The 26381-nt window shown below is 38.1% G+C and overlaps 2 protein-coding genes and 1 pseudogene across 19 annotated transcripts in view; 2 read left to right on the top strand and 1 right to left on the bottom strand.

Annotated features, from left to right (window-relative positions):
* The window catches only part of LOC109458899 (uncharacterized), a 184317-nt gene that overhangs the window by 140378 nt on the left and 17558 nt on the right, over positions 1 to 26381 (top strand). The gene's annotated exons all lie outside the window — the stretch shown is intronic.
* ATE1 (arginyltransferase 1) overlaps positions 1 to 26381 on the bottom strand; it is a 218032-nt gene that overhangs the window by 183886 nt on the left and 7765 nt on the right. For 12 of the 18 annotated variants that reach the window (XR_012498369.1, XR_012498368.1, XR_012498370.1 and 9 more), the window contains exons 4-8: positions 22891 to 22994; positions 20897 to 21139; positions 18203 to 18426; positions 16212 to 16340; positions 15174 to 15302 (exon numbers count right to left, since the gene is read on the bottom strand). Coding sequence is in view for 10 of the 18 variants with exons in the window: in XM_074338963.1 (XP_074195064.1) it covers positions 15174 to 15302; positions 16212 to 16340; positions 18203 to 18426; positions 20897 to 21139; positions 22891 to 22994 (829 nt within the window). In the remaining 8 variants the exon portion in view is untranslated. The remainder of the gene's footprint in view (positions 1 to 15173; positions 15303 to 16211; positions 16341 to 18202; positions 18427 to 20896; positions 21140 to 22890; positions 22995 to 26381) is intronic. The other 6 variants (XM_074338964.1, XM_074338961.1, XM_019752927.2 and 3 more) reach the window with 2 other exon arrangements.
* On the top strand, positions 23690 to 25397 carry LOC141572757 (PDZ and LIM domain protein 1 pseudogene; annotated as a pseudogene).

The raw sequence follows: 26381 nt of genomic DNA, 5'->3' as shown, positions 1-26381 counted from the left end.
ATTTAAAAAAATAAAAAATAGGAAACTATTGAGCTCCTCCTGGAGACTTTTCCTTAAAAATCATTGAACCACAGAATTTTACAGGTAAAAGGAATCTTGGCAATTACCTAGTCCAACTCCTGTACATCTAGATAAACTGCAAACTGAGTGTGCAGGAATGCATCAAAACTGAAAGGTTTTAAAAACTGCAGAAAAGTCACAATACTTCACAATCAGTCAGCAGCAAAAGTAAGGTTAGCACCCAGAAGCCGCTTCTCATCTGTGGTTCCTTTCATTATACCAAGGACTTATACCACCATCAATCAGAACTCACCAAGGCAATAAACCCAGAGACACTGAGCCTCCGTGTGATAAAACAACACTAAAAGATGCTGATGAACAGGTGTCCCACAAGAAAGCAGTGCTAATTAACAAGTCTACAACGAAATACATAATTTTAATGATAACAACAAATTCACCAACAAATGGCAAAGAGAAAGCGGGGAATTAAAAATAACTTTCAGAAGCGGTGTAGATAAGGAGCCGCCCCATGCCTTGTTCCCCAGCCTGGCCAGTGTCCCTGCTGACGTGTGGACAGGTCATGCACTTTCCATCAACCTGAAAAGAATCTCCTGAAGATACGCACAGGCACATACTCCTCATCCAGGTGTGTGCCAAGGAGCCCTCTCCTGATGTCTGATATAATTATCACCACCACCTCTCTATCCCTCACCTCTTTATTTCTCTCGTCAGCACATATTATTCTGACACTATATTGCATACTTATTATTATTCATCTTCCTCACCAACATACAATCTCCCTGAGGGTGAGAACTTTTATGTCTTGTTAACTAACTATGCTGCATCCCCAGAATCTAAAATAATGTCTGGCACACAGAAGGGACTCAACGAATATTTGCTGCTTACATGCCTATATGCATCCATTCATGAATTGTATTAATCAATTCATGAACAAAGAAACAAATGTTCATATTCTTTTCTTTTTCCCTATGTCTCCTCATGGTCCTGGCTACTCTGTAGAACTGGGCCACCTGGTAAAGGTGACATGCTATAAATAGAGAAGCAGGCACCGTAAGCAGGAGCTGGTGTCACTGAAGAAACAACCTGTGCCCTTCTTGTCAGATCTTCTTAGGAATACCGTGTCCTCCAGGCACTCCTTTAATTTCCTGCAGGGAAACTTCCCGTAAGTACTATTTTTTAGGAGCAACTACTCAAGAGACTGAGGACAAAACTAGGTTATCATTTAAACGACACTAAGTTGGGTAAAACAATGCAAATCGATCTTGAAAAATTGGGTTTCTTCCAAAAATCTGAATGACATAAATTAGGGATAACCAGAAAATGCCACAAAACCTAGAAATAAAAATTAGCAGAAAACCATAATCAAGACAAAATTTATTTTAAAAGCCCTCTGGTGAAAGTACTCAGAAATAGAAAACATTATCAGCAATATAATATTAAAAACTAATACTTGGTTATATTAACAATACTTATAGACTCTTAACCACTGCTTGCATACTTAATCAGATCAACTGGTTCCAAACAAGATCAAATATCTCCACATCATGAGAGGTACATATATTTCCAATAACTTTTAATATTATTAGTATTTTAACATTTTTAACCTTAACGCAAACCTATGAAAAGAAATTTTTGAAAGTATTTTCAATTTTATTTTGTTACCCAAAATGTGCAAAGGACCATGTCTTATTCATCTATGCACCACCAAAATCTACCACAGTAATGGGAACATGCTAGAAATTAAATGTTTATACAATTGGTTCAATAGAAAAATCACACTTCTCCACAGCCAAGGAGAAAGAAACATGGGAGCCATTCTAAGTATAAAATTTTGAACTATTTCTATTATAGAATATGACTATCACAGAAAAGTACATACAGTCAGTTTCCCCTATATTTTATTTATATATACGTAAAATATTTATAGACCTAGACAAATATATTCCCTACTTTTACATATTCTTAAAGGCAGAATTATGCTCTGGATAATCATGTACATAATATATTACTTTTTACTGTTATAACTAACTACTAACTAGAAGAAAATCAAATACTTTTTAATTATACATGCAGTTACCTAAAATTATTTGGCATATTAAATGAACTACCACAGCAAAAACACAAACTTTCCTTGTTTAGACTGGTTATCAATAGCTACTGTTCACTTGCCATTACCAGGCGGCCATAAAGCCCGAGGCTCCTGAGATTTAATGGAAAAAGCAGACCTGAAATACAACAACTGAAGACAAATGGCGCTCACAACAAGATTATTCCTATCACAGGAGATTTGCACTCACTAAAACGTGCTTAACTCGTAGGTAAATTTCTCAACACTCTCAGGAAATTAAAAGCAGCTTTTACTTATTATAAAAAAAACAAACAATCGAGCTTTTGACATCATTTGAATTTTCCCTTTGCTTCACGTCACAAGTTTCAAGAACACTATTTTCTTTCTGAGCAGTTTCCCCCCGTTTGGCACCAACCGCTCTCTCCAGCTGTTCCTCAGAACAGTCCAGTCAGCTGCTCATTCATTCACTAGTGTTCACTGGCGTCCACTCCATCCCAGGCACTCTGCTGGGCATTGCGAATTTCTTCTGACTCTGTCACAGTACTTTTATACATTGGTGTAATAGCACGAAGTATGTTATAGATGATAGGAGTCTAATAAATTTTTCAAAAGGAGAGCTCTACTCTAAGAATAAGCAACACACTCTATCATCAGAGTGAAAAACCAGAAATAACCATAGCTCCTTTGTCTCTAGTTCTAAGTAAAGCAGTTAAGAAATACACATATAGGGGCCGGCCCGGTGGCTCAGGCGGTTAGAGCTCCATGCAAGGGATGGTGGGCTGTGCCCCCTGCAACTAGAAAACGACAACTGGACCTGGAGCTGAGCTGCGCCCTCCACAACTAAGACTGAAAGGACAACAACTTGAGGCTGAATGGCACCCTCCACAGCTAAGACTGAAAGGACAACAATTTGACTTGGAAAAAAGGCCTGGAAGTACACACTGTTCCCCAATAAAGTCCTATTCCCCTTCCCCAATAAAATCTTAAAAAAAAAAAAAAAGAAAAAAGAAAAGAAATACACATATAAATCTTTAACGAATACTTTTTACAGGCTTTCTGTGGTATAAATGTAATTTAAAGACTGAAATTACATTGCGATGAACCAAACTGAAAGGTTTTGAATATTATTTTTTTCCTTTGAAAGGACTAATTCTAATATTAAAATTTAAAACATGTGTGATCTTTTGACTCAAATACTTGAATTAAAATGGAAAAAAAGAACCAAGGAAAAATATCACTTCATTGCAAACGCTGGCTGGACGGCCAGAAGTATCACTATTTTGCCCTCGACCTCGTATCTCTGATGATTCCTAATGCTTTAGCATCTGCATCCCAGCACCTCAGGTTTAGTCAATGAATAGTTAGCCACGCACCTTTCACCTTTACTTAATCCTCACAACAAACCCCATTGTACTGTTGTCCCCCCTTGTTTACAAATGAGGAACCTGAGTGAAGAAAGCTAAGGAATCAGGAACTTGCTCAGAGCCACACACAGGCAGTAAGTGGGGAAGCTGAGATCTGAGGCAGGAATGTCTGGTCAGAGTTCACCCTGTCACCTTGGATGCCCCTGGGCCTTCGTGTTATCAACACTCTTACCCAAAATGTAGGGAACTATAAACATAACAAGCTCTGTTTGGCAGTACTGGTGTCATCTTCACGCCCTTCAAACCAAATAATTAATCACTGGGCACATCTGTCCTTATGCAGGTGGTTAATCAAAAATCAACGTCCATTTCATGCCAAACATTCCATTTGACACCTAACATTCCATTTCACTCTCATTCCTCAGCTTTCGGAAAATAATTTAAGTGTATACATATTAACTATAATAGTTATTGTTATACTTACAGTAAGTTACACCTTAACTAGAGGTCAATTGTCAAGTTACTCTAGAATTTCAGACATTCAAAGAGAAAACCCCAAAAGAAAGTAGTAAAAGTTAAAATGAGGAATCAAGAAGGCACTTCCCAAAGCTTGTGTCCCCACTCACAGAAGAATCCCTCAAGCTCTTTTGGCCCTTCTCTTGTGACGGTTACTTTCCTAACCAGAAACTGGCCCTCTAGTTTCTAAGACAATTATTAACACTTCCACTCCTCCCTTACCCCTGGCCCTACTTTTCCTCAACACTTACCCTGCTAACCTACACTGTAATTTCCTCATTTATCACGCTTGTAGTCTAATGCCTCTCTCTGCCCACTCCCCTCCCACCCAGAAAGGGGCGCAGCTCCAACACTGCAAGGGGTCTTCACCTGACTTACTCATTTGCTAACGCTACCCAGTGCCTCCGAACAGTACCTCGCACATGCTACTATGTGCTGAACAGCTATTTTAATAAACACATTAAGAAACGACAAACTAGAAAGGGAAGGAACGCTAAAAGTAGACAAAAGAATACAACAAAAATGAGAAAGGAGAAAAGATTGAAACAGAGTCCCTTTAAAGAAAAAAGCAGTAGTCACAGGGCATGTGGCACACAGAAATACAAGAGGACATTCGCAACAGACAAGTCCTGCTCAGCACTCGGTGTGCGAAGGCAGGGACGGTTTGGGAAAGGCTGTCATTCTACAGGACTTGAGTAAATTCTTAGCAATAAAGATGTTTCAATTATCTGGAAAATTTCCTTATGTTCAGTCACTGGTATTAGTTATTCCATATGAATTATTTAGGCCCACTGTAACTTTTTCATACAGTGATACGTGGTCCAGTGTAAAAAGCACTGCATTTATAAACATTGCTCTGCCACTCATCACCCACGTTGTCTTGGACAAATTACTTTAATTCTCTTATTAAAAGAAATTAAACCACACAATCACTACGGTCCTTTTGTCTCTAATGCTGTATGATGCTATGATTTTTCTGATCTGAGACAAGTTTTTGGAAATTACTGACCAAAATAAATTTTAAAGAAAAAATGTTCCCAGTGCTAGCTTTAACTCAACCTCGTTGCATCTCCCCGCAAATTAACATTATGCTGGGGATACAAAAGTGCCTCTGCTCTAATTTGTTTAAGTAAATGATTCAAAAGCTTTGGTAACTAAGCTACTATGAGTAACAAGCATCTTACAACACACCTGAAGAGAGACTACAGTACAAAAGTGCCCCGATTTAGGAGTTGCTCAGAGAAGTGGCTTTTTTGACTGAATTGCAGAAATAATTGCCTAATCCCTCTACTTGATTCGATTAAGTTACCCCTGGCTTTAAAAATATATAAAAAGTATTCCAAAATGTTCAGAACTTGCCTTCATTCAATTTCTGTTAGTTACGCATATATGACAGATAGTTATAAAATACTACATGCCTATACATGCCTGCCTGGTTTGTTTGCATAACTGGAGGAAAACGTCAGTCTGGTACAGTGAATCATTTTCTACACTAAGTTATTATTTTCATATACACCAAGTAAGACTATTAAGAGGGAAATATGAAGCTGAAAGCTTCTGTAAGTTCAGGTCTAGAAAATATTCAAATCTTTAACAAGCAAAGAACCATTTGCTAATTATCACATTCAATTATCTCTAATACATGGCAACAGAAAAGCATTTATCCCCACTTAGGCTGTGAATACAGAACTCACACATCCCACATGGGACAGAGCCAGGAGCAGAGGAGACCTGGTCCGGACCTAGGGCACCGCCTGGTGGCTGGAGGGAGACAGAATCCAGTGTTGTATGACCTTGTATTCATTTCTCCATGAGGTCAGAATGTAACGCAGTGACTTTTCCCTCTTTTCGTGACCACACTTACTGTCTAATCATATAGACTGGAACAGAAGGTAATTTCCCCCAAAGTAAGTGTCCATCAGAAGTGGATGTCTCCTTAATATCTGAGTCTCTCACTGGAAGTTCTCTGTACTAATTTTCACAGAAACAGTGCTTCTCGTGAAAGCAGAGTGGCCTGAAATAACCTCCATCGTTATAAGTTTTAAATGTATACAAAATCACCTAACGGAATCAGAAAAAAAAAAAAAGTACTCAGATCAAATGGCATAATTTCAGGGACTTGTTTTTAGATAATCCAACAAACAAAACGGGGAAATGAGGCTAAGTGTTGCCAGTGCTGAAGCTGAGTGACGGACATACAGGGGTTCACCAACCATCTTTACCCTGAATGCCTGAAACTGTCAATTTTAAAGTTGTTTTTAAAGTAAAAATATACCCTTCAGATTTACTTATAATCCTAGGGCTGTCTTTCAAATATGTGAACTTCTTTTTAAAAGAAGTTCTAAAACTGCTCTAAAAAAAACAAAGTTTATTCATCTTTTTTTTAAAACCTTTTAAATATTCCTTTAAAAAAATAACTGGTAAGTAACATTATGAACATCCAACAAGTCCTGATGCTGCCCAATCGGGACTCTGTGGCCTAGGATCCACTAGCTTCACCCACGGATCCAAAGTGCTGTGTGTTCATTTGAACAGAAGCAAAGACGATGGGCCCCGTAGTCTCTACCAGTGGTGCAGCTCTGGCAGGTGAGAAACTACTTTCATTTCCATGATTGTTTTCTTGTTCCTAACTTGTGAATGTGTGACACAGCAGAAGGCAAAACAAAAACATGGAACAGGTGACCACGCGCCTGAAAACCTCACTGTTTAATTAGACAGGGAGTGGCAGCTAACGAAAGGACATCCTTTTGTCGTACAGATGTTTCACAGAAACTTATGAAAAGCAGGCAGGTGTCCACTGCAGATAACAGAGCCAGGGGACAAACAGTCCAAGAAGGGTTCTAGTCAACACCGTGGAAGGAGAATAAAGTCAGAGGAGTCCCAATCCAACCTAATCCAAGGGCTGCCCAACCCCTGACCCCAGCCCCAAGGGTCGTGGGCAACAAAGAGGTGTACACACCAATGATGCCACCAGAGAACCCTCCCTGCTTGACACTGGACACACCCCAACAGACCACACAGTGACTTAAAAACAAGTCACTCAAGCCAAGCTTACTTTCTATCTTCCCCAACTATACTTCAGGAACCTCTCAAAAAAAAGGCGGGATAGGAATATATATTCCTAAAATATAAAACAAATTTCTTTCATTCTATAAAAACACAACTATGATAGTATATACATAACATATATGCAAAATCACCTCATACTGTATCCTACAGAGGGGAAGAGGGCACACTGTAAGCCGACTTCTGTAGTGCAAATAGAACATTTTTATGAACCAGCTGGACAAGGTTGAATTTCTCGCTGCTTAAATATTTCACCAAAGCAATTACCTGGATTCAGTCACTAAATTTAACAGGGCAGGTTCATATCCTCACTGAGAAAAATGTTATGACTCATTAAAGACGCTGTTTGTTAGTTTCTAAACCTCATAACTTACATTGTTAATAACATGCCTAGTTATGAGGGATGTAACAAACTGTACTGTCACCTGCATCATCCCTCAGATTGCTACTGTTTATCAGTCTCTTACCTGTTTCATAAAACTACACAAAGCAGAAATGTAAAACAAAATTCTTTCTAAACATTTCCACCTATGATCATAGAAGTTATCCAAAATAAGACATGTCTTCATAAAATCTTTTCAATAATTTAAAAATTAATCAGGCATACGTTTCTCACGCATTGTCAAAAAACCAAGTTTGATACCACAGCCTGTTGGGAATGCCGTGGAGAAGACCTCACATACCATCCTGAAGTACAAGGGTATGACATCTATGGATGGAATTGGGCATACACAGCAAATTTAAATGAACGTCTGCGCTTTGACGTACGATGTGAAATCAACCATAAACGTATGCCTTCACCAAACATAAAATGACAAAATTATACCATCTGTAACAGCAAAAGGTTACAAACAGCCCCAATGTCCATTAATAGGAGATTGCTTTTATAAACTACAGTATGTCCACTCAAAGGACAATATGTGACTGAATAAAACACAAAAAATGAGGAAGAGCTCTATGATACATGAGAGGAATCCCTAGGATATGATTTCAGGGAAAAGGGGTACCAAAGAGTGCACACAGAATGTTTCTCTTGGTTTAAGACAGGAGTAAAAGTAAGATTAAGCATACATATTTACGTATTTTTGCAAAACCAAACAAAACCCCCAGAAGGAAAAACCAGACAATGATCAAAACGATTTTAAACAGAGGGCAGGGAAGAGGGTGGAGGAGATATGGAAAGGAGACCTCTCTGAGTGTCTTTCTTTTTATACAGTTTTGACTTTCCAACCACATAAATGTATTACCCATTAATAAACTAAAATTAAACTTAAAAGCAAACCCCAAAATTGAAAACAAACTGAAATAAGTGAACATAAGTCAATTTAGCAGCATAACCATATAAAAGAAAAAAATTATTCCACATGACTTCTGAACACAGTATTCTGAAGGAACATCTCAGTGGGATATGCTCTAGGGGCAAAAAAGAGTCACAAAAGAATAATAAACGTCACTCATCAGTCGTCATTAGTACTGTTATTAATACTGTAATGATACTGCAACATTGAGTCTATTTTACGTGTATCAGAACATAAAGCAAATTCATAAATATGCTAATGTGACCAAGAAACACACAAAAACAAATATAAAATCAGAAAAGTTAAGACAACACCACAAGATTAAATTTGAATTGAAAATATCAACATAAACTCATACTAGCCAACCAGTCTTGCTCTTTAAATTTAATCGCCATTATAAGGAACCGAGGCTTCTTAGAAAAACGCTGACAGGTTCCAATACCAGGCTAGGAAAGCACTAGATGAGACTGGGGTACCTCTCTGTTCCAGAAAGCAGGAAGGCTCTCAGGATTAAGAGGAGCCCATTAAAAGGACAGAGGAAACGTCCTGAAGGATCCTGCCCTGGCCAAATTCAGGACAATTTGATCATCACAGAGAATAACGACTGTGATTATAAAGTACTAAACAACAACAACAACAACAAATCCTTGAGTTTTGCAGTGATAGTAAGAAATGGGGGGGATACTATTTGCCACCAACTCCCTACTGTAAAATTTGTAATTAAAGGGAAAGAATTCAGCATTTACCTTGCCTTCTTAGGAGAAACTGTAGTTCATACTTAGCTGATTTGGAAAACCTCCCCCGGCCTTTCTTTTCAAACAAAGAATGGCTATTAATAAATGTGTGTTTTTAAAAAAAAAAAAAAATCTAAACAAATCACTGATCCACAACCACCAGTGAAATGATTGATCCAAAGACCATCAGTAGATACGAAATCCATGAGATGAGAGGTTGTTGAGGAAAGGGATATTCATCTGTGCTGAGGGTCGACAGATTACCTGCTAATTGCAAATGGAAAGTCTTTTCAGCCTTACCAGGAAGAGCTCTGGAGGTCACCAACTAAACATGGTGGTCGAATTCAGCATCACCATTACTGAGACAACCCACGAATATGTATCTTCTGACATAATATGATATACACACAATCACTGATGAAACATTTCCCCAAATTATTTAACCTGAATCTGATAAAGACTAAACTTAATTATGAGTCTACAGAAACGTGGGTAGCAAAGGAGACAAGGAAGACAGGTGCAAACAAACACGGAATGCGGGACATTCTGTAAGACAACTGGCCTGGACTTTCAAAAGCCAGTGTCATGTACTACTTAGTTAGTAATAAGCCTAACTAGCATCCTGATTTAGCCACAAAAACACCATTCTCCACTACAAGAAACTAGGAATCCTTAGAGAAAAAACTGATTCCAAATCTGGAAGAAAAATATGACACTAATCTGGAACATCTTGTGCCAGATAAAAAGAATAAAGACTAATGGGGTCATATCAAAAGAACATAGACGCTTGCTTGAAGGGAATCCTACTGGCCAAACTTGGGACAACTGAAGTATTAAAAAGAAATGATGGCAACGGACTATAAAGAAAAATTTTAAACCCATGAGCCCATCAATAGTGATACCAAAAGGGAAAAAAAAAAAGATGAGGGGGAGGGTGGTGACTGGAGACAAAGCTCCTTTTTATATAAGATAAGCAATTCAGGGTAACAAATGTAGAAGAAAATAGTACGATTAGATCAATCACCATTTTGCAGTTCCTTCCACCTTCCCACAATTGATTCAGGCAAGGAACATCAAATGATGCTAAAACAATTAGATGACAGGTTGTTGGGAAAATTATTCAAACTATCTCAAAAATATCACCCCACAGATTATTTTTAAATAATATGGGTATAACATGCCTTCATAATTTGAAAAATCTAATTACAAAGGTGAAAATGTCACTTAATAAAGAGATCTGGTGGCTGCCATCCAACCAAGTGGGCAGACTAAAGCATCACAAATAACGGACAAGCTGACATTACCTGCTGCCTGACATGATACAGCAGAACAACAACAAAAAAAAACTGACACAACCTAGAGAAAACTGTGGCAATGACCAAAAGCTGGACATCTGCACACTGTATGACACAGCAATTCTGTCCTAGGTGTACACCCAACAGAAATGTGCTCATATGTTTACCAAAAGACATGTACAAACATGTATGCATGCAGCACTATTCACAGTAGCCTCAAATTCCCATCAGCAGGAGAAATGGAGAAATTATGGTACATTCCTTAAGTAGAACACTATACGAGATTGAACAATCCATGCAACGTGAAATGATGATGAACTGTAGTAACATAATGTTGAGCGAAAGAAACCACAAGCAAGAGACACATATATGCTTGCACTTACATAAAGTATAACAGGCAAAACTTCTATAGTCTCACAAGTCAAGAGAGTACTGGTAGTGATTGGAAAAGGCTAGGAGTAGTCAATTTCTTGATCTGAGAGCTCTGGTTACAAGAATGAGCTCAATTCATGAAAATTCACCTATCTGAACACTATGTGTGTTTCTGTATGAAACACTGTACTTAATAAAAATATTTTTTTAAAGTACACATCCCCTACGCCTAAAAACATTGAAGCTGAATCTAATCACTAGGAAACACTCAAATTCTGAATATAGGACAGTCTGTAAAGACAACTGGCCTCTTGAATTATTTCAGGCATAAGAAAGAAAAAAATCAAAAAAGATTAAAGAAAGTTAACAGCCATCTAAAAACAGCATAAACGTAATAGTTCACACAATGCATAAACTTTGACTGGATCATTTGTTTTTTAAGCTTTAAAAGATATTTTTGGTGTAACTAACAGAGTTTGTTAATTTTTTAGGAATGATAACTATTGTGGTTATGTAGGAGTATACTTTTTCTTAGGAAAAGCATGGTTAGTATTTACAAGTGAAGTGTTATACGCAACTAACAAATGGTTCCAGTAAAAAAAAAAGATAAACCAGATCTGACAAAGTTAACAACTGATGAGCCTTAGTGAACACTTTATGGGTGTTCATTGTATTCTTTCAACTTTTCTGTTCATAAATTTCAAAAGTTTCAAAATACAAAGTTAAGGAAAAGAAGTCAGTATCACAAAAAATAATTAAAAATGGAAGCTGTTCTAGAATTAAAAAAATATATATAAAATATAACTAAATTTAACACATGCACCTAAATTGGAAACTATTTTTTTTAATGAGAAAATATAAATAATGACCAGACATCAGATGACATTTATAAATCATTAATTTCCTTGATGTGTGAGAATGATACTGGATTTTGAAGAAGCACATCTTACTTCTCAAAGGTATCTGTATGCTAAAGAAGTTAGGAATAAAATGCCATAATGTGTAATGTAAAATAAAATGATTCACATGCAAAAATGATGAAAATACTAACCATTATTAAATCTAGGTGATGGGTGTACAAGTGATCAGCATACTATTCTTTCCATTTTCCTTTTTGTTTGAAAGTCTATAATAAAATCTGGAAAACAATTTAGTCAATGCCTCAAAAGTGTGATGCAATACTGAGGTTATGACTACAGTCTGTTTTTCACAGTTTAAAAGAGCTGAGATCAATTTTAATTATTGTAAGGAACCAGTGGCACTAATAAATATTATTAGATAATGGTATGTTCTATAATATCACATCAATAAAATTTCAGCTAAAATCCCCCATTTATGTCATATGGAATTACTGGTATTTTCAAAAACAAAGATTCTTAAATGCTGGTTTTATGTTCTATTATACAAAAGGTAGGTCACAAAACACTCGTTTTATTTTATTTACATTGTATTACTTTCTGAAAATGTGGTGTCTACCTGCACGATTGAAAACAGCAATGGAAACAAACATACTGCAGTAATTTATGAAGTCCTACACAATCTCACTATCTTTAATTATGTGCTACTTTTCTAAAGATGTTGGTTAAAAGAACTGACTTGCCATTTTGGTATCATAGCAATCTATATTTATTTATCTTCTCATCAACTCTCTCAAAAAATAACCTACTTTTCGTGGTTTTCAAGTTATTTTACGATTACCAGGAGAGTCAAAATGGATTTTATGCACTGATATGTTTCAAGTCCCCAAGTTAGTAAACTAACTATTATTTAAATGTTTTACAAGAGCAAAAAATGTATACTCTTGAACATAATTAAACTAGTTTTGCCCATTATATTAACAAAACCACAGCACAGTGTGCTGCCACATGGAACCCTACATCAGTCAGGAGAACACTTACATTTGCCAAAGGAGAACTTTTTTGGCTTTTCTTTATGCTTCTGAGTACAGGAACACTGGCCATTTATTTATTCACGTAGAAAACTGTAGACACGTACCAGGCGAAACCACTTTTGTACTCTATGACAAGACTTAGGTTCCTTCAATATAAAATGCCACACTTCAAGACTGGGAAGCAAAGTAGTATATCCAAACCAGTTTCTCTAGGGAGCCCGCCCCACATACAGTGTATTTACTCTCTATCTGTAAGCAATGGTTTGCCAAGCAAAGGAAGCATTTCTAGTGTGGAAACACAGCAGCTGAAAGACCTCATCTGGAGCAGTGACCTTCTTACACAGAAATATCGCCCGGGCAGCTCACAGGCTTCAAATTCCCTATTAATGAGCCCCAAATTTAATCACCTCACCTAGAGAAGATCAGAGGCCCTGCTCATAAAGTTCCATCACACCTCACCTGGGCTCTGCCTCAAATCTCATCACTCGTGAATAAAAACCTCCCACACAACCCTGCCACCAAAGTAACATTCAGTACCAGGCAGGATTGTGGATATTGTGAAACCCACTCCACTCTTCTTCAAACATGCAGTGGAAATAAGGATCCTCCTCTACCTGAGCTCTTGGGTGAGGCATGTGATCACATGATGGCCACAGACGAATACGCATATACGTACACGCAAGAAAAACATATACAGAGAGAAACATCTCTCTCTCACACCCCCACACACAGACACCACATACGTACTACTTATATTTTCAAAAAGAATCAATAGAGGGAAACAAAATTAATTCCAAGATAAATGATTTAGTTTATTTAAAAAATGCTACCAAACACAACAGGGAAATCTGTTCTAAATTAAAAGATGTTTAAGAGCACGTCAACCAAATGTGATGTGTACAGACCTTACATGGATCCTGATTCAAACAAACAGTAAAAAGACATGTTTAAGACAACTAAAGAAAACAGAACATGTACTACTTGATTGGGTATGAGATGTATAATTACTGTCAAGTTTGCCGAGAGTGGTTATGGTATTAGTTATATATATTTTCAAGTTTTTAATTTTCAATTTAGAGATTTCCCTGTTTTTAAACAGTGTTTATTTATTATGTATTTAAAGAAACGAGGTCATGACTTACAGAATTGCCCAGTTGTCAGATTAATATATTCTTTTATCCCTCATATATTTTGTGAACTGATTATATCTAGAAGCTTATAGATTCAGGTTCAATTTCCTAAGCAAGAATGTTCCACAGGTGACACCTTGTACTTCTTACATATAGTCCTGTTGCTGAGATTGCTCTTTTCCCTTTTTGGCCTGCAAACACTCACTCCTCTTTTCGGACTTGGCTCAGATGTCACCTCCAGTCCCACACTAAGCTGGCTTTCTGTGATAATCCACTAACTCTAACAGCACTGGCCTTACGTACCTGTCTGTCTTCCTAATTACACTGTGAACACCTTTAGCAATGAACTAAGTCTGCAGCTATGGACTCCACAGACGCCTGATGCCTAAAAGTCCTGGAAAAGTGATCTTTACTTCACCCCGTAAACATACTGGGTCATGTCAGTGTGTTTTGGCCCAACTATCCACACCTGATAAGCAAGCAGACACAAAGCCAGAACTCCAGGGGAGCAGGAAGGAGAAATGTTCAGAAAGAACAGGAGCCCTGAGAATATCCAAGGGAGCTTCTTGTCCCTGGCAGAATCCTCTCTCTGTCAAGGCTGTCAGCCACAGCTGCGTGGGGAAGCGCTTCTCCAAGCGCATGAATCCAAGTGCAAAATGCAGATTCGGATTCGGGAGGTCTGAGCTGGGGCCTGAGAGTCTGCATTCCGGAGGTTGCTGGCCTGCACACCACACCTGAACTAGCAAGGCTCTGGGAGACCAGAGTCAGCCCTCCCTTAGGACACCTGCAGCATTAACTCCTGCCTCATTAATCATCTCTTTTAAGCTAACACATTCTTGAAAAAAAGAAAAACCAACAATCAAAACTTTAATTCTTCCGCATCTGTGGGTATCTTTCTTCCAACACATCATGTCCCACTGTGATAACTATGCAACCTCTTCTTGTTCTACGTATCTCCAGCCTAAAAAACAAAGACCCTCCATAAATACTTGTTATATCATCTCAACACATTGAATTCTTTCTCACTCGCTTCTTAAGATATGTTTGTTTATTTGTCTGTCTTTCCCATTTGATTATCAATCCCTTGAAGACAGAGCCATTCCTTGTGCGGTCACATGAAGGCTGACCCGGAAGGAGCACTCAGTGCCGTCTGCTGACTGAGCCCAGGGACTTCACACATAAACACACCACGCTCAGGTTCCTGGGCAGAACCCTGAATAAGAACATAGCCTTATTTTTGAGGATTTAAAATGCTCACCAGTATGACTCGTTCTCACAGATATTCAGTAATACACACTGAGAGTAGAGAGCAATATACACTCCACTTAACATAAAAACAAATGGCATTAAGAAAGTTGTATTATGCTTCTTCACAGACAACCTCATCAACATAGGAAAAAACGATTAACGAAAGGTACCTCAGTCTTCCCACATTCATCAGGCGGATCCTGGTGTATGGCCATTTGATACTTGACATATAAAGAAAATGACTGGCTGAAGGACGACTTGAACTCTGGGTCCTCAAAGGAGACAGGTACTAACCTCACCTTCAGAGCAAGGAAAATACAAGCAAATGCTATTGAAACACTTCTACCTGATGATATGCTTCTGAAGGTGAGGCTAGAGTAAGATCTTCGCAAATCCACTTCCAAAGCTCAGCACTGGAATTTTTCATGAAATGAATAAACCCTGGAATGCGCAGACTGGCAGAGTCTGAGGCACTAACTTTATACTAATATTTATGAAAATTGTAACCCACGAGGGCCAAGATAATTTATTTTTCTTTTCTTTTGGTTTTTTCTCTGCCTACCTATTGTGGTTTTCTGCATACCCTAGTCAATATTGTTGCTAATGGTAATGGCCACTACTTTTGTCGCCACTAAACACATTCAGTGTTTTAAGCTTTTTGCCCTTCCAGACTTTTCCTGGGTGATTTGGCTTATAAAGATACAAGCAAATGAGGACTCCTGTTACAGCATCCTGTCTTATTTTTCTAGTTCCACTCAGTTGTGTATGCGTAGTACAGCAACAGAGTAAGTTGGCTGTTATCAACGCTTTCTACACATGACTTTATCATGAGGATAAAGCATATGTTGTGCAAAGTATGCCTACCACAAAAAATATTTTTTGGCTTTTTTCTCACAAATATTTTTACTTAGAGCTCTACTTATTAGTTTTAGATAAATGCATCTAAACACAGTGACTTCAGATAAAGGTGATTCATTTTATGTGTTACTTTCCCACTTTGAAATCATAAATGACTGGTACTTAACACGGCACTAGGTAAAATTTGCACTTTCAGAATGTCCATTCATCCACAGACCTATCTCTTTGCAGATAGGCTGCAAACTAAATATAAACAAAATGTATCACAAATAAACCAAGAATTCATACAGTGATATCAAGTGGAAGGGAAAGTTCCGTTTGCACAGAAAAATTACACTTGGCCTGCTGACCTGGCTTACAGTTGGCTTATCAGGTGGGTGCTTGTGAATAACCATCTGGTAACGTTTATAGACCTGGTACGACTCCAGCATTGTGGCTTTGAACTGAGAACTTGGTGGAGATGATCTCACCACCCTCACCTTCAGAAGGAGTTAAAAAACATTTATTAATTCATTTATTAGTTAATTAATTCATTTATTTATCCCACGGAATACGCATTAACAGCAATTCCCACCAAAAAAGAACCAGAAGTGTCAATACAATTGTTAAAGCATAAACATATAATACTTTAAGGCTAAAATCAACAAGTAAATCAATAAATAAAGTTATTTCTCCAACTTACAGATTCATTATGAAGGCAGAGATTCTGTGTAAATTCTAAGACCACTTAGATTCTATGACCAAATTATGTAAGCCTGCCTCATTGTAAAATGACAGAACACGTCTAGCGCTCAAGATACAAACACAAATTAAATACTCTCTAATCTTAGTTGTGTGCAACTCACCTTCAATAAATCAGTCAGAAAGGCTAAAAATGTGAATATATGCTTTGGACACTCTTTCATGTGTTATTACTAATGCTAAACTTAACAACTTTTTTTTTTTAAGTATAAAAGACAACAAAGGGTTCCTATTTCATAGCATAATTAAGAATGAAGACTCTTGAGTCAGATTTCCTTTACTCAAATCTTAATGTCACCATCTTGGTCAAGTATATAAATTAAGCCTCTGTGCCTTACTTTACTCATATGTGAAATGAGGGTGACTTAAAAACAGTAACTGCACACAACGGCCAACATTTATTTTAACATTAATTGTTTACTAACCAATTAAAATGTGTTAGCAAAACAGAATAATAAAACAGAAAGTGAAATGGAATATAATAAAAACGCATACTTGGAAACTTTTTGTGTTTGCCTGGAGAAGTAATTCTTCTGTGAAGAAAGAGTGACACCCAGTGGACAATAAACCTCTATCCATCCTGGGTACCATTACCCTAAAAAAGTAAAGGCTGCCTACTGACTGTAGAACTGTTCGTGTGCCTGGTGCCCTAAATACATTACTTTTATGATCCAAAGATAGAAGAACTCCTCACAAAATATTGTAAGTAGCGTGTTAATTCACTTTACAATTTGGGAAGGAGAAAGTGAAAACCAAAATCAGAGTAGCCAAGGAATTCTAATAGTCAAAGTTGTTAAAACTTATTTCTGATAATATATATTAGCCTAAGGTTCAGATGTGTTGAAGTGAATTTTTAACATCAAGTCTCTAGTGATAAGTGATGTTCTTAGATGATATCAAGCTATAAATTCAAAGACTCACCAGTTACTAATCAGGTATGAGAATATAATAAAATAATTATGGCTAATGTTTTAGAAAAAATTTATAAATACCAACTAAATACTGAGAAATCTAGGCTTAACCTGGAATGTAAATCAGTTTGGGAAAAGCAATAGGCACACTCTGAGAGTATTCCCGTGACGTCTGAGTTGGTCTGGGGAATTGATGCGACGTTCATAGGAGCGCAGCTTGGTGCTGTGTGGTTGGCTCCCAACTGCCGGCTGGCGTCTCTACCTCATGCTACCTGCTGCTTTGACCGAGATCAGGTCAGAACAGATACAACAGTGATTATCGTTTCCTATCTGAACAAAAACTGCCAAAAATGAAACTTAAATAATAGTTTTTCTTTTTCACTTTACTGACTTTCAGTCAAGGGATACAAAAAGCCAGAGTGCCTCATACATCATAATTAGCTAAACTTGGAACTATTTGCGTAACTTTAGTCAAACTGCCTATTGTTTTCATCTTTAAAAAAGTTTCTCTCAAGTAGCAGCTAACTTAGTAAATAAATACAAATGCTACTCCATCCCAACTCATTTTAATTTCCCATTATTTAAACAGTAACACATCAACAGATTAGTATAACCACAAATGAAAACATACATAGTACTCAACAAAAAGCAAAAACTAAAACCAAAAATATATATATCTTCCAAAATACCTCTAACTTGTGTGATGCATTCTCTGGTAAAGATTCAAAAATTAAATCTTCAAGTGATTTGGGCTGGTTGGATTTAGCCTTTGGTGGGAACAAAGGTTCTGGATGAGCCTGGAAACCCTCAAGTTCTCCAGCTGGGTTCTGCTGCATGAGTTTTAACCTTTTCCTTTCTTTCCGAATTTCCTTTGCTTTTCGACATGGAGGCTTACTCAAATCTGCCCCTTTGCCTAAAAAGAGATTTAAAACATTAGACCAATCACATTGGCTCTAGACGTGTTTTTTTCAAAAGTCTGAAAGATTCTACAAAGTCCAAAGAGTTCCACTGTTAGGTTAGATTTGGGGTAGAAATTTCAGAGGCTCCTGGTGCAGAGCTCTAAGTTGATCTTAAAATTCCACCGCAGAAGCAGGAAATGCCAAAGAAAGTAAGTAGGCACAGAACTTTTCAGGCAGCTCTTATTGTTGAAAATCTCAAAAAAATATTCACCCACTTCTCTGCCTTTGTAAATAGAAACCAATAACAACAACAAAAAAGGTACAAATAGTATAGTCCTGAATTTAAACTGGAAATATCAATACGACCTCATGGTCCGTTAAGTCTGTTCACCGAAAAGGCCTAGAAAACAAGGCAAGCCAGTAGCAATAATAATAGCCTCTAGTCTAGCTGGTGATCTCCAAATAGCATTTCCAACTAAAAGCAACCAGGACTCCTTGGAGAAATGGCTGTACAAGATGATCCAGGAGAACCACGTCATCCCAGATAGCAAGGGAGCCATCAAGATGATGACGACTGCATCAGAAGTCCTCAGAAGGCAACTGAGAGAAGCTCCCACAGGAGCAAAGAACTACAACACAGCGAATGTGTTTAGATCCACACGTTCACCATGCTACCCACCCCCCAAAATGAACTGGTCCGTTAGAAGATGTTATTTTGAAGAATGCAAAATAAAATACAAGAATTTATCCTGCCTTTGCTACAAGTTCTTATGGGGAAAAAAGCAGATGAGGGGACGGTTCTCTTTATAGAAGTATTCCAGCCAGTGAATGGAGAATGAATAACAGAATTAGAATATCTAATAGATCAATGAATTTAAGCATTGAGCATCCATGGCTTTTAACATTAACAAAAAGAGAGGCACCCAGACATTCTGTGTCTCCTGAAAGAACATCCCACCACTCAAGAAGTAACCTCACCCATCCATCCTCAGGTAAAAAATTTGAACCCAAATCTGATTAAGATTTAGCCCCCTCCAAAAAGCAAAAAAAGCAACTTAATCCTGAAACCTGATAAAGACTTCAGATCAACTATCAATTTATAGGCAGTTAAACTGCACTGCAGATGTTACTGGGCAAATGCAGAGAATAGGACCAACAGCCCAGAACAAACAACCCAGTTTCTTGAACAAGCAAATTGCAAATAAAAATGTGGGAGCTAATGCAAATGTTTAAATATTGAAAACTTAAACACTGAATATTCAATAACATTAAGGAATTTTATTTAGGTGTAATAATAGTATTGTGAATATGTTTTTCTAAAGTTATCGTTTACAGATACATTCTGAAATGTAAGATGAATAATGAATTTGCTTCAATATAATACTGGAAGGGAGAAACGTATACATGAAACAAGAGTGGTCACCGTGAGTTAGTTGTTTCAGAGGAGGCGAGTGTACATGGAAGCTCATTGTAATATTCAGTCTACATTTGTCTCTCTCAAAAATGGCTTTCTAAGTTTGATACACTATCAATAATTTTTAAAGTTAAAAGAACTGACCCTATCACTCAAGACAGTTAAAAGTTGAAAGAAATTCTCTAAATCATTCAAAATATTTTACTGGATTGTTCTTATTAGGATGACATCTCAGACCAACACCAATTTAAATGCCATGAAAGCCTTACGTGAAAAAAAACAAAAAACTATTCAATAAAAATGCAAACAGAAAACTTTTTGTGCTTTAACATGAAACGTAATTTAGACAAGAAAAACTAATATTGCACTAAAAATCTCTTCCTTGGATCATTTTGTATAAATAAATATAAAAACGAATTCAAAAACTGAAGCATAATAACCATCCAAATTGACATTTTATGAAATAATTTTAAAAGGGTCACATACAGACACATGCACATGTACACACACATATAATAAACCCATTTAATGTTGAATATATTTTTAAACCCCATTCTTTTATAAGTGAATATAGAAAAAAACTGTTACCTCATTAAAGGTAAAGTATTAAAATCTGAAAATTTTTAAACTAAAATTTATTATGATTACAAAAAAAAATCTAATGAAAAATTGAAGAATTTTACAATGTCTATTTTGGACATAATAGCTTAAAATTTCATTTGTCTCACTTAACACCAAAAATAAAAATGTTTGGCACATCTTTTCACTGACAAAAATTTGATTCTCAAACCTCTAGGGCCCTAAGATAGTAAGAACAAATGGAACTCTTTTAAAATGTCTGTATTCGGGGATAATAAGGCCGTTAGTTCAGGCTTTTTAAACACTGCAGTACTAAAGAAAGATGTGATTTGTCCATCTAAATCCAGGTAATGGTAAGTTGTATAAAACAGCAATCCATTTTACAGATTTCATGAGTAATTCATTTTTTCAGCGGATGAGAGGGCCCTGGGGTAGTATCTCTAGCACAAAGAAAATCATTTCATACGACTTTAATAACAAACTTTCACTACCTGGCTTAGGAACTGTATGCACTTCAACGGAATGTGATGGTTCACCGGTGCCCAATTTCTCTTCTGTATGTTGTGACTGAATTAATTCATTAGATTCTGCTTTCTTTGCACTTCTTCCTTTCTTCTTCTCTTCACTCTCTAAGCTCTCTTGGAGCGTTTTGAGGTCACACTGTATATCCAATTTATTTATTAACGCAACATCCCCGGCAACGGCGTCCTCCATGGTGGGCTCCATAGGCTCATCTACAAATCAGAAAAATCAAAGGCCATCAGCCAGACCATCTGACACAATTAAGATACATAAAGTAAAAAACATGTCCCTTTAATCCAATGTCACAGAAACTATTTTGTGTCCACCAAATCTATTCTCCCACCTTCCACAGTAACAGCGCTGCAGTTAAGACTCTGGCACCAAAGCAACAGCATGCACTGCCCGTCCCTCTGCAAGTTGTGACCACGCTGCCCCCAAAGAAATAGAACCACACTGGTATGTCCAATTTTGCCTTACTTGTTTTAAAGGAAATTTGTGACCTTGACCTTCCACCCTTTCTCCTCCCCATAGGCTAGATTAGGAAAACAAGAAGACCTTGGAAATCATGTTGAAGAGAACCCAGAATGGCTGGGGGCGGGGGCGGGGGGCAGAGCTGAAGGCCAACCTGGAACACCCACAGTGGCTGCCGTATGAGAAAGGAAACAGACTTCTACCATTCGTTTAGTCACTGCCTTTTGGTGACTTTCTAACTGCTGTTGGCCTTTACCCTAATGAATAAACACATCACTCCTATGAATTAAGTTGCAGGCATAAATAATTCAGAAGACTATAATAAGTCAAATAAAGAATCGATATAAAACCTACATAAAAAGACAAGCAACTACCAATTAACAAATAAACAGCATCCTCAAAGCTTAACTGAATTATTAATTTTTGAAACTCAGAACATGATTCCCAGACACTGAAAATTTTATATTGACTAACCAACAAGATCTTTTTAACCTCTAAGACTCTGCTACTGACAATACTAATCGAGCTGCAGAATTCTGAACGGTCCCTGAACTCTATGACCTTGAGCCTTCCTGCTGTCCCAGCTCTGCCAAGTCTGCTCCAAGTTGTCCTAAATCCTGGTCTGTTAAGGACCCGTGCATGAGGGCAAAGAACTTACCTGTCTCTCTGGTCACTGTCTCTCCAGTGTTTAAAACAGGGACTGGGACATTGTAGGCATTCAGAACATAGTCGGAGAATGAATTAACAAGCTAAGACTAGGGCAGGAGGCTCCGAGGATTAGGCATTTCCTATGGCTGCCCAGAGCAAGAGCTCTAAGAATGGGTGGCAGTCCCAATTCATATGTGCATGTATTTAGGCACTGCCTACAAGAAAAGTTTTCTTTTAAAGTAACAACACTGAAAACACTGAAAATGAAATGCAACATGTCTATAACCAATGTTAATTAAACGTCAGTAATCATCTTTTAGGAAATTCACTCACAATCCAAAATTTATCAGACAAGTAAGAAACGAATTTTGGGCAACATAATTTACTGAAGTAAGACTTACTCAAACACGGAAACTTGGAGCTTTACTCTGCAGTAAAAGTGATTGTGCAATCTGGTGTAAACCGCATGTGAGATCTGTATCTCCAGAGATAATACCACTTTCTAGTTACTTCATAAGGATATTATTAGGATCAAGTAAGATAAGAGTTGTCAAAGCATAGTGAAAATTAAAATTTCAATAAACTCCAGGACATCACAACATCTTTAAGATAATAATCCCCCATCTAGACTCTCCCTGGCATATATTCCCCACATCCCCGATTTAGGGCCCGTGGTAATCGTACCAGCAGTCCTAACAGTGATCGTCCTCACCATAGTAATAGCACCTGATTGGAGTACGGACCCCTTTTCCCCTACTTAACTTAAGAAATGACTGAAAGTGAGAACCTTGGAAAGATACATCATTTTACAGTGATTAGTTTTTAGATCCCCATCTCATCTTACCCTCACAATTTCCTTTGGAGATTTCCCCTTTAGCCAGAAATTTCACCATTTTTTTCAAAACCTTCTTGTGAGATTTTGATGGCTGGAACTGTAATGATCGGCACCTAAGAAAACAAAGTAAGTATTTAAAAAGTGAACTCACACTTTTAAGAAATGAAATCAGTTATGGATAGTATCTGGTACAATGAAGCAAGGCTCAGGCCTGGGATTTCCAGATAAAGACAGGGTTTACGTAGCTTCTAACCCCACCCCAAATCTTACTAAAACTAGTTAAAGGATTAGAAGAAGAGAAAAAGACATAAAGCACTAGGAAAAAGAGAATGAGAGAACTGTTGGAAGCTGGAAAGCAGATGTACAAGTGGTAACTGACTTGGGAGACCAAAGAAAGTTGAATCCTAACGCAACAGTGAGAAAAGCCAAAAGATACCCAATCTTCTCTACATTACCCATGAAGGGCTCAGGGATTGGCGATACCTGATATCTGAGGAGATATGCAAGAAGGTGGGTCTAAAAATATGAAGATGCCTCAAAAACGTGTTTCAGAAGCAGTTAGATGTCAAATGCCCTCCCTGACTCTGCATAGATAACAACACTCTACTTAATCCAGCAGAAAACTGCAAACTTTCAGGAAAGAGTAAAAAACAGAGCCTCTTACATGAGGAATACAAGCACAACTGAAAGCAATGAAACTATACTGGAAAAAGGAAGTTTAAGGAAAGTCTATACACTGAATGCTGAGCCCTCAAACCCACTTCCCCAACCCAGCCCGGAACACCCGCAGGCACCTTCTCTCCAGAATATGACCAGACCTAAAATTACTAACATTAGGGATTCCCCAACAAAACAGCCCGGCCAGATCACCCTACACAAAGTCCACAGTAAACAAGAGCCACCCAAGTACACAGAATTTCCAGTGGGACACTGGGAAGTTGGAATCACCAGACACTTGAGGTGGGCCTACAAAAAAGACAGGTGCCAAAAAACAGGAGAAAGTAACTCAAAGGATGGATATAGAGTATGCAGGAAGAAGAAAACCTAAAATATATATGTGTGTGTGTACGTACACGTACACACACACACACACACACACACACACACACAAACATATCTCCTCGGCTCTTATTTCTCTTAAGCTATTATTATAACCGTAGAATGTTACCAAAAAAAATTAAAAAAAAAAGGAAAGTCCAAGCACCAAAAAACCCGACAAGTAAAAATAGAAGAAATGAAAAATGAAATAGAAGACTTGGAAAATAAAGATGAGGAAAGCTCCTAAAAGATTCAGCAAAAAGAGGCTCTTTCTCCTACAGCTTCCCAGGAGCGCAGCGTCCTGTAGCGTCCACTCCCGTGGGTCACTGCTCACCACAGTCTCACCGTAACCACCCAACAAACAGTGCTCCAGGGCCCAGTGCCCCGGGGCTTCATCTCGTGGGGGGCAAGGACCTCAAGCAGCTTGTCGCCATTTCCCGGGTCACTCTCGGGGGCAAAGTTACTATCGCTAATTTATGTACTGGAGATGTAATCACAGCCACTGATGGGGAAAATACCAGCAATATGACACACTGGAAGCTCTGAACAAAATCAAGGGAAACACAGACAACATGATTTTCACGGTAGCCAGATCTGAACATAAAGTCTGGCCTCCTCTGGTGACAGAGGAAAGGAAATGTCACCCATACAAGTGAATTTAGCCTCCGAACAGCAAGAGGCCCTGCACATACATAGGAAGCGCTCACAGCCTGAGCACCATGCCCTTCACCGCCTGGCCTGTCCCAGCTCTGCCCCAGCGTCACCACAAACCAGTACAACAACCCCTCCGGCCTCTACTCCTCTGGAAACAGCTCCAACTTCAATAGCACCTTGGAGTCAAAGCCAGCAGCCAGGGGACCAGGGACAAAGGCAGTCTTAGAGGATTCTCAGCCTTCAAGCGGACTGGTCATCAACAAGGAATCTGAAGTTTACAAGATGCTACAGAAACAGGAGTTAAATGAACCCCCAAAACAGTCCACTTCATTTCTGGTTTTGCAGGAAATCCTGGAGTTTGAGGAGAAAGCGGATCCCAGCGAGGCCTCAGGATTCAGAAGTGTTAAGGCTCCGATCACCAAAGTGGCTGCATCTACTGGAAATGCGCAGAAGTTGCCCATGTGTGACAATGTGGCACCGATATTCTTGGTGTGTTTGTGAAGCTGTGGGACCATCACCGCCACCCTGAGTGTTATGTGTGTACCAACTGTGGCACAAACCAGAAACAGAAGGACCATTTCTTTGCGGAAGATCAAATCGACTGTGAAAAGCACGCCGGGGGGCAGGTCACGCCTCCCAAAGGCTACGATATGATCACCATGTTTGTTCCCCAAATGAACCAGCAGATCTGCACAAACACTGTTCTCCAACCAGCCTGTTGTAACCTGTCCTCTAAAAGCTCTGGCCCTCTCCTCTCTTGGAAGTTCTTGCTCACTTTGGGTTTATCCCTGCTCATTAAACATTGCTTTCCCCGCCTTTGCTGACTGGCTCACACTGCTGTGTGAGGCCTGCTTTTATAATTAATGGAAGACTGTTCTGTTCAGTATCGACATGCCAGCATCACAGTGTCTTCTCACCTCGGTTCATCTCTGCTGCAATGGACATCAGCCAAATTTGAACCAAACCAAATTGAATGTGTCTGACATTGATTTAGCTTTTACTCAACAAATTTATAGACTCTAAAAAAAAATTAAAAATAAAGATTCAGCAAGAAAAAGATGAAAAACCAAAAAGAATTAGAGGACCAGTCTCAAAGATCCAGTATCTAAATAAAGGCATTATAACGTAGAAGAGAAGAAAAAAAATAGAGGGAGAAGATCACCACATAATACAAAAAATATCCATGAACTGAACGATGTGATGGGAGGACCTCCCAGATAAGAAGGGAGCCTCAAGTCCATAGGTAATGGATGAAAACAGACACCTCACCAAGCATATTATGAAACAGAAGAACATTCAAGACAAAAAAAACTTACAAAGAGAACCCTTTTCGGACAATGGATCTATTAATACAATCAGAACACTACTGGACTTCTCAACAGTAATAGGACAACAGTGGAGCAAACCCTTCAAAATTCTACAGGAAAATTATTTCCAAGCTACACTTCTATACTCAAACTGTAAGTTGAATAGTGGATTAAAACATTTTCAGATATACAAAGACTCAGAAAGTTTACCTCTCATGCACTTTGTCTCAGGAAGCTATTAGATGTGCTTTACTAAAAAGATGGAATAATCTAAGAAAGTGGGGAGAGGAGACAGGAAGACGGGAAATCCATCTCAAGAGCCAACAAGAATCCCCAAGATGACAGTAAAAAGAGATCCCAAGATGATAGTGATGTGTCAAGTTTAAAGACAACCTGTCCAGATCACAGCTGGTCAGAAGACGCCACAAAAGAAGCATCTAAACACACCAAGAGGAAATTTACACAACTGGGGGAGCATTTCAAAATAAACTCGTGATAGGC

This window comes from Rhinolophus sinicus, linkage group LG07 (assembly GCF_036562045.2).
Source record: "Rhinolophus sinicus isolate RSC01 linkage group LG07, ASM3656204v1, whole genome shotgun sequence".
Classification (NCBI taxonomy): Eukaryota; Metazoa; Chordata; class Mammalia; order Chiroptera; family Rhinolophidae; genus Rhinolophus; species Rhinolophus sinicus.
The sequence above is the reverse complement of the archived record's forward strand: the minus strand, read 5'-3'. Positions and strand labels throughout refer to the sequence as shown.